Below are 9,544 nucleotides of genomic sequence, written 5' to 3'. Positions count from 1 at the left end.
CGGAAGGAAGGAAACTGATTTCAGCCACTTAACAAAAGACTTGCCTCATAAAATCTATGTCGGTTCAAGTCTACGATGTTTTAAGAACGTGTTCACGTCATTCTCACTTTTAGACAGACTTTTCCAACAGGAAAGTGAAGTTTGTAAACCACTCACTCTCCCACACCAAACCTCATAGAGTAAATCAGTGATTTTAACATCACAGCACACAGGAGTTGTTAATCCACTGTTGCCTCCATCACTAAGTTCAAATGTCTTATTTTGTAAAATTCAGCGTTTGAAATCCTTTGTTCCGATTTATGTCAGAGACACAAAGTGACCACACGAGGCAGCAGAGGACCAGCTAAAATCACTGATTTTCTCTATGAGGTTTGATGCAAACACAGTCTTAAGATGTTACAGACTTAAGCAGGAGTAGAATTGACTAAATTATTATTTTGTTAGGTGGCTGAAATATATATTTGTCTCCTGTCCTTGATACAGCCAAAGGTCAAACAACCTGAACTATCCCTTTAATTTGAACACATCTTAGACCTGCAGAGATCCTTTTTTTTTACCTTTAAATGTGAATTATTTCAATGGTAACACACTGCCCTTTAATGTCACTACAATAGTATGTCATTTGTTACAGTTGGTGAATTTGTATATTATCTTGTTTTTGTTCATTTTAATTAAACCCTCAATCTGTTTAAATAGTCCATGTTCATTCAATAAAACTAATGCATATGTAATGTTGCAATGTCTCATTCTTCAAGCCTTTATTGTTTTAATATATAACCAACTCTCCCAGTGATTTTAACATCACACACACAGGAGTTGTGCTGCCTCCATCACTAAGTTCAAATGTCTTATTTTTTTCACTTCAGTGTTTGAAATCCTTTGTTCAGGTTGACCTCAGTGACACAAAGTGACCACTTGAGGCAGCAGAGGACCAGCAGCTCCTGAGTCCCTGCAGCTAAAATCACTGATTTTCTCTATGGACTTTGGTGTGACAGAAACAAAAGCGTAGTTTCATGACACAAACATGTGTGTAGTGGCGAGCTGCAGTTGCAGACACATTCTTGATATTTTAGATATCATCCCTCAATGTGGGCGGAGTCGTCATATCGCGGCTTCATAGAACTGGCGTGACGTGGTTTCATGCGTGACTTGTAAAGCAGTTGTTTTGTGTGTAACCGAATCATTTGAATCAGTTTATTCATCAAATATTTCTTGACAGAGTGGTTCAGTACTTCATGTGCTGTCTGACACTGTCACTGAACTGAATGTATTCAGGATTTTTAAGTCTTTTTAACTTTGATCTACAGTTGCTGGTTTTGATTCTTGTGTCAGGTTGCGCTCATGACTCTTCAGTGAAGACACTCGCTGACCAATCACAGGCCGGGAGTCTGCTGACATCACGTTTTAGTACCAGGTACTATCACTGATGGAAAAGATAAAAAGCTGAGTCGTGTTGGAACTGTGTCGTGGAGTTTCCAGCTCCTTATTCTGTGTTGATAATGTGTCAGTTGAGAACTATCCCTTTAAAACCATTGTGGGGATATTTCGCGGTGCAGTGATGATGGGTAAACCAGAATAGCTTGGGCCGGTCCTGCTCGTACCTGATGGTTCTGATTCAGGACCTGGTGTGAACCTTTGTTTTCCACGGCTCTCCCACCGTCTGCGTGCTGTTGTTGACAGTCGACTGTAACGGACGTGTGGCAAAGCCAATCAAATGCCACTACCATGTCGCTGCGGTATCGGCGTCCAATCACGTTGGAGCTGGGGCGGCGTTAAGCTTTAGGGAGGGAGCAGGGACACGGACACCGCTGCTCTGTCAGCTGCGCCTTCTATCAGTGTTGTTATCCCGCGGTCAGAGAAGGTAGACCCCGCTGTGACTGTGGTTCAGTGTCGCGGAGAACAATGTTGAAATCACGGAGTGAGCTTCGTGAAGGAACCCGTGGGGATTCGGAGTGGACTTAAACATTCATACGCCGCAGAGCGGAGCGGAACTTTCTGGACAAAACACAGCGAAGTCACGGGAGTCTTTGTGCCCGGACTGACGCGCTGAGCCGCGGGCCCCAAATCACACTGACGTCCCGCTGGAGCGGAGTTGCGGGCTAAGCTAGCTGACGGACCGATCATTTACTTTTGCTGGGACCAAAGCCAAGTGTTTCACGGAGTAACAGCTGAGTGATAGCAGTTAATGTCGTGCAGTCGTGGCGTTTTGTTCCGAGTCTTTACGTAAATAATCACTGGTTTATTACGTGTCTTCGTCAGTGATTACAGCTAAGCTAAAAGGCTAAGCTAGCTGAGTGACAGCGCTAGCTTGTTGTTTCCTCTGCTGAGTAAAGAAAAGACACAACATTTTCCAGGTTTGGTGTTTGTTTAAGCTGATTACTGTCAACATTAGTGTGTTCTTGTCTAATTAGCTGTGTTCGTGTCACGTATCACCCACTTTATTATTAATATCCTATCAAAAAAACACGGATATTGGCCTGTTTCATCCTGTTAGAAAATAGTTTGTTTTTTTCATCTTAATTGTATATGAATTATTTACTATTATATACTGTATATATGTCTTACCTCTGGTTCTGGTTATATCACTTAAAAGTGGTGAGTTATCAGCAAGAAAGACTTACAGGTTTGTCTAGTTATGTAGTTAAGTATTAATTGGTTATTAATAAACTGCTAAATTAATCAGCAGCTTTTTGGATCATCGACTAATCATTTAGTGATTTGATTAGTTTTTGTAAGAAAGAAATGAAGTTGTGTGATTTTAGCTGCTTCTTTGCTGCAAGTAAACAGTGTTTTCGTCATTATCATTTTCAGGTTTGGAAAAGTGAAGAACATTTGTTTGACATTTTATGGACCAAATAATAATTCCATTAACTGTGAAGACACTAGTTTGACCAAACAAACGTAGTACAAACACATTTGATTTCTTTGTCTCTTCAGAGCCACACTCTTTGCATCCATGTTATTATTCAGACGGGACTTTTGCGTGAGACGGTTCTGTGGTTTTAGCCTGAAAATTACTGTCACACACAGTAGAAGAGTTTGGAGGAGTTAAAGGAAAACAAAACAAAGGACTTTAAACTGTGAGTTCACCCTCCTGTTCAGCTCAAGTTCATGGAATAACAGACAAACAGAAATCATCATCTGTTGTGGGTTAAGGAAGAAGAAGAAAAAGAAGAAGAGTGTGTGAAGGTTGGTTGAACATCCTGTTGTCAAGGGAGGGAGTTGTGGGTCGCTCGTCTTCAGCCTCCATTGGAGCCTGGGCTCAGATGTGAGACGTCATGGGCAGCCAGGGAAGCCCGGTGAAAAGCTACGACTACCTGCTCAAGTTCCTCCTGGTTGGTGACAGTGATGTGGGCAAGGGAGAGATCCTGGACAGCTTACAGGACGGATCAGCGGAGTCCCCGTACGCGTACAGCAGTGGTGAGTCACTCCTGACACTTTCAGATCGGAAGTAGCACATAATATATATGAATATAAGCCCTCTCCTGCTATTATTTCTTTATGTTTATTTTGTTCAGTGAGATTGAGTGTTTTGTTCAGTAATTAATACCACTTTCTGTGATTTTTCTCATTTTGGTTTGTGACCAAAACCATGTCATTATTTCCAGTTTTCAACATTTTCTGTCGTTTTCTGGACCAAACAAGTACTTGAATAAATCAAGAAAATAATCGACAGATTACTCAATTATGAAAATAATTGTTAGTTGCCCTAGATAATCAAAAAATGTAAAAATAAATAAACCTTTGGATGAAAACAAAAGTTTTAGTGACAGGTCTGTGATGATAATGGCCCGATTATCAGCCCGATTGATCCAGTGCTCTGCCTCTAGTTATGACGATATGACGATAATGTCGAGTTTCTAATGTTGTCACACTCACTGAGCACACTTCTCTCGTACAGCGCCATTAAAATCCTTCACAATAAGTTCATTGTGTTGAACTTATCAACAAATCGTCCCATGCTGATCGGCCACAGCAGCGACGCGTTGAACGCACAACAGCATGAGTCGACTCCATGAACAGCAGTAGAGATTGAGATATTGATTATGTGGGAGCTCTTAAGTGCTCCCCGGGAAAAACAGAGGAGAGGAAGCACTTGGTACGAAGCTCTGCACTCTCTTCAATTCAATTAGACTCGTCCTCCGAGCTCAGCACTTCAGCTCAGCTGCACTTTCACGTTGCCTGGAAAATTGGAAAATGTGGCTGATGTTGTTAGCCAGCGTCAGCTCGTGGCTCACAGAGGCAGATGGAGTCTGGAAAGTGTGAGGGTTGCTGTTTTTCCTGGAGTCTTCATTTCTTCTCTTCATGTGGTCAGTTAGTTCAGTCTTGGCTTTTGGGCTGAAAGAAACCCAAATTATTATTATTATTTAAATCATCAATGCTGTAGATAATAAATCAATCACATTAGGGCTGTGGTGATTCATTTGCAACTGGGTTCATTTCCTTAAATAATTCAAACAAGTTTGCAATGTTTACAGTTCACCTGTCCCTCTGAACGATGTAGCCTTCAGTTAGCATCAAAACTCAAAAGACGTTTCTGCTGCGTTCCATTTATATCGGGACTTAACAGTGGGAAGTTTGAGTGACGCAAAACCGCTGAATTCACCGTGTTCCAGCCAAGAAGTTGGACACAAATGTATCTCAGGCTCGTCTGATGTCCGTCTCTGTCTCACTGTCCAGGCATCGACTATAAAACCACCACCATCCTCTTGGACGGGAGACGAGTGAAGCTGGAGCTGTGGTAAGCCAATTTCAGCGCCAAACAAACGCACACATCTTCACAAGATATAGCTTGATTAATTGATGATTATGTATGTTTAGTGTTTGTGAGCTTCTTAAATGTGAATATTTTGCTTGTTTCTTTGCTCCATTTAACAAAGTAATCATTCAAACTGAACCACTGTGCTTTGTGGACAAAAACAAGAAATTTTTACACCTCTACAATGAATGGTTGTCTCTGTGTCTTCAGGGACACGTCGGGACAAGGCAGGTTCTGCACCATCTTTCGCTCTTATTCCCGCGGAGCTCAGGTGAGACGAGATCGTGTTTGATGGGATGTGAAAGTCCAAAGAAGCAGCATGTTTTATGATGGGATGTTTTTGATCGCACTGACTCTCTCTTCAGGGAATCCTGCTTGTGTATGACATCACCAACAAGTGGTCGTTTGACGGCATCGTCCGGTGGATCAGAGAGATCGATGAGGTGAGTGTGAGCGGTGGTGACGAGCGTTTCTAGACGATAATGAAGTCACGATACAGATTTTTTACATTTTTATTTTTCTCCTTCCTCACCTTCCTCATTTTCTTTCTCCTTTTTCTCTGATTCTTTGTAGTGACTGATTTTTTTTTAGAACGTGTTGTCTTCTTACGAAACAACTATCCTAATGTAAAGTCAAGGGTGTGGGTGCATAAATATGTCCTTCCTGCTGACGTAGAAACAAAGAGGATGTCCTCTCTCTGTGTGTGTGTGTGTGTGTGTGTGTGTGTGTGGTATTTTTGTCCTGTGGAATGTGTATTTCACGTCGGCCTTTTCCTGCTCCACCTCTGCACATGTGGCGACTAAGGTTAAACGATGTAGGGAAGAAAGAAACGGTCCAGACTGTTGGTCGTTAAAATATATACAGTATATATATATGTATGTATATGTATATATGTATGTATGTATGTATATATATATGTATATAGATATATATCTATATCTATATCTATAGATAGATATAGATATATGTGTAGATATAGATATGTAGATTGTAACTCCTCCGCTCACAGTTTCAAACAGACCAAGCTTGAATATCAAGGGTAACTTTTCTTTTCTTTCCCAGCATGCTCCGGGCGTTCCTCGCATCCTCGTAGGCAACAGGCTACATCTGGCCTTCAAGCGTCAGGTCCCCACAGAGCAGGCCAGGGCGTACGCCGAGAAGAACGGCATGACGTTCTTCGAGGTGAGCCCTCTGTGCAACTTCAACGTCATCGAGTCCTTCACAGAGCTGTCGCGAATCGTCCTGATGAGGCACGGCATGGAGAAGTTCTGGAGGCCTAACAGAGGTGAGCGGACTCATGGCCCAGTCTGGTGAGGCTGTTTGACTGGGGGTTGCAACATTCCGCCCGTCTGAGTTTGCTTTCACGCTTTCCCACTTTAGTGAAACAAAGCCACCTTTTGCTTCCTGTATAGATGAAAGTACCGGAAGTAAACAAGCCGCCATTGCTGCGGTGGCGTCTCCCTGCAGTATACGCACAATTGAGTGGAAGCTGTCATAGGAAGTGTACATTTCTACTTCTACCTGTACTTTTTATGCAGCATTCATTTCAACAACGGTGATCTGCTGGGTGTGCAGAGGACCACGATGTTCGCCAGAAGTTGATCAAAAATATTAACAGCAACAGCACGATAACCTTTGGTTAACACTAGTCAATCTCACAATGAATATCATGCTTAGTTACTTTTAAAATCATAGGCCTAAGATTTGAATGAATATCCAGACTTCTCAGCTGCAAAACACTGCAGCAAGCACAGGTTTGGAGAAGTGACCATGACCACTGTGCAGGACAGAGCAGGACAGCAGAGAGTTTGGTTGCACGTTCGCTCCTCCCCAAACTCGGGTTCCAGGGCGAATGTTTATGTGAGTTTTGTCTTTAACATGGTCTCTGTGCTCCTCCCGTCAGTCTTCAGCCTCCAGGATCTCTGCTGCAGAGCCATTGTGTCGTGCACTCCGGTCCACCTCATTGACAAGCTCCCGCTGCCGGTCGCCATCAAGTCCCACCTCAAATCTTTCTCCATGGCCAACGGCATGAATGCCGTCATGATGCATGGACGCTCTTACTCTCTGGCCAACCCGGCCGGCGGATCCAAAGGCAACAGTCTGAAGCGCTCCAAGTCCATCCGTCCCCCACAGAGTCCCCCGCAGAACTGCACCCGCAGCAACTGTAAGATCTCCTAATGACCGGCGTCCTGGAGGAGACCGCGAGCGAGCCGGTGAGTGTGTGGTGTCAGGACACGGGCGGTCAGGATGTCGTTACTTGGACCAAAAGAGAACTATGAAGGTCTGAGGAGCAGAAAGGATGCGTGTAAAGGGATGAATGAGACCTTCCTCCCTCTGTTGTGAGTTAATTTGAAGAGTAGGAAGTACTGTGCGGGTGTGGGAAAGACGCCTAAGGATATCAGAGAACATCCACAGACACCCAATTTCACACTATATCCAACTGCTCGAGTGAGAGAAGAGGCTCCAGAGTGACCCCTGCCTGCTGGAGTGTTCACTACATGTACAGAAATTGCTCACCTGATTAGTTACTCACGTAAATCACGTCACTTGTGTCACCTCGACATCACTTCTTCACTTCAAAGTGCAGGTGAAGCACTGAACAGCACGACTGTGGTTTATTTCATTTTTGTCTTTGCTAAAAACGTCACTGTCAAACTCCATATGAATCCCGCGGCGTCTGCTACATTAGCATCTGGCAGCTACAGTATCGGCTAACAGCAGACAAAGATGCTACAGTGTCTTTCAGCAGTGCTGTCTCCTCTGTTCAATATTGACATTTGACACATTTGCTCTGCTCAGTGTTGCAGATGAACGCATGTTTTCAGGATTTTGAAGACTTTTTAACTTTGATCTACATTTGGACGTTGTTGGCTTTGATTCTTGTGTCGGGCGTTGTGCTCGTGACGCTTCAGTGACGACACTCTGACCAATCAGAGTCACATTTTAGTATCGGCTCGTGTGGAAGCAGAGCTGACTGTTCTGAGACTAAATCTCAGCTACGATAAAAACAATACGAACCACAGTCCTGTTGCTCAGGGCTTCCTCTTCTGCATTTCTGGTTCTAATAGTCATCTCCGTTCATTTGCTACTTTATTGACCAATAAGCTAATATGTAAGACACTAGTGAGCAGCCAGTCACTCCATTATCGGTCCGTTGGTGATCTTTAATGAGCCTCACCTTGTGTTTGAACACTCACCCGTGTGACACGACAAAATCTTGGCAACAAGACGAGTGAAAGTTCCCACGCGGTGGTGAAGTCCCAGAGGATGAGACTAGGGACATGAAGACGTACAGTGTTACAGCACGATACAAGAAATGACTCACAATTCATTTTCCTTGAAAACGCTGCCTAACTCGCCAACATGCTATCCTAGTGATTTATTTTGAAGTGCCACAAGGGGGAGCTGAATCTTTCCAGTCATTCCAGGACCCCTTGATTTTTTTATTGCATGTTGTTAATGCTGTAATGATATTGTGATGCTTCGACACGACATGTGTTAGAGCTCAGTTCAACACCCGAGTACTTGTGATGATGTTTGTGTTGCTTTCTAAACTCACTCACTCTCTGACACCAAAGTCCAGGGAGAAAATCAGTGATTTTAGCTGGTGGGGACACAGGAGCTGCTGGTCCTCTGCTGCCTCGTGTGGTCACTTTGTGTCACTGAAGTCAATCTGAATGAAGATTTCCAAATGCTGAAGTGATAAAATAAGACATTAGAACTTAGTGATGGAGGCAGCAGTGGATCAACAACTCGTGTGTGTGTGTGATGTTAAAATCACTGATTTTCTTCATGGACTGTGGTGTGGGAGGGTGAGTGGTTTACAAAAGAATACAATCTTTGAACACATGAATTCAGCAGCTCATTAACAGTCTCGCTGCTCTGTGTGTTTCTCCCATGAGAGTGAAAGTCGAGGCGTCTCTCCCTCTCTCTCTCTCTCTGATCTGCTCGGCCGCCTCCGCACGCCGCCTGTGATTCGTCGCTGCTGAATAACACATGCTCCTCTCATAGATCTCTGTTGGGCGTCATCGGCTCGGTTTCATCCTCCACACTCTTCTCTCGCTGGTTTGGACTCTGTCTTTCTCAGCTGCAGGTTTTCAGGTGTGACTGGACTTGACTACAGTCAAGGGGTTTTATTTTGTTTAAGTCTGATATCTTAAGAACACGCCTTTATCTCACTGTTAGATGTTTCCAACAGGAAACTGAAGTTTGTAAACCACTCACTCTCCCAAACCAAAGCCCATAGAGAAGAGAACAGTTTTAACAGTTTTAACATCACACACACAAAGGAGTTGTTTCAAATGTCTGATTTTGTAAAATTCAGTGTTTGAAATCCTTTGTTCAGATTTATGTCAGTGACACAAAGTGACCACACGAGGCAGGAGAGGACCAGCAGCTCCTGTGTCCTCACGAGGTAAAATCTCTGAATTTCTCTATGGACTTTGGTTTGGGAGAGTGAGTGGTTTCCTGTCTCACAGTGAGATAAAGACGAGATAACGAGATGTTCTGAAGATGTCGTAGACTTAAACAGACGTTGTTTTCGTTGCTGTGTTTGGTGAAGTGGGCTCTTTAGTCTCAGGCCGGGGGCTCACGGCAAACCTCGTGCAGACCACACTTCTCAAAACAAGAACTATTACTTTGAAGGAAGAGGAAATTCATCTCTAGCTTGTTGCCAAGATTTTCCCCCTGGAGTTTTCCAGCTGTGACGGCACAGGAGGATTTTATCAGTGTTAGTGCTGCTGCTGCTGCTGCTGCTGCTGCTGCTGATGACTCACAGAGCATATG

At 43.7% G+C, this 9,544-nt stretch overlaps 1 protein-coding gene across 1 annotated transcript; it reads left to right on the top strand.

Moving 5' to 3' along the window:
* The first annotated feature begins 1,595 nt into the window (after positions 1 to 1,595).
* rab40c (RAB40c, member RAS oncogene family) lies at positions 1,596 to 7,551 on the top strand. The gene is made up of 6 exons (XM_044050315.1): positions 1,596 to 3,420; positions 4,681 to 4,741; positions 4,970 to 5,030; positions 5,125 to 5,202; positions 5,822 to 6,044; positions 6,663 to 7,551. Exons 1-6 carry the CDS (start codon positions 3,279 to 3,281, stop codon positions 6,935 to 6,937), a joined length of 840 nt encoding a protein of 279 aa, XP_043906250.1. The 5' UTR covers positions 1,596 to 3,278; the 3' UTR covers positions 6,938 to 7,551.
* Positions 7,552 to 9,544: the final 1,993 nt, after the last annotated feature.

Source organism: Solea senegalensis, linkage group LG19, assembly GCF_019176455.1.
Source record: "Solea senegalensis isolate Sse05_10M linkage group LG19, IFAPA_SoseM_1, whole genome shotgun sequence".
Taxonomy (NCBI): domain Eukaryota; kingdom Metazoa; phylum Chordata; class Actinopteri; order Pleuronectiformes; family Soleidae; genus Solea; species Solea senegalensis.
The sequence above is the reverse complement of the archived record's forward strand: the minus strand, read 5'-3'. Positions and strand labels throughout refer to the sequence as shown.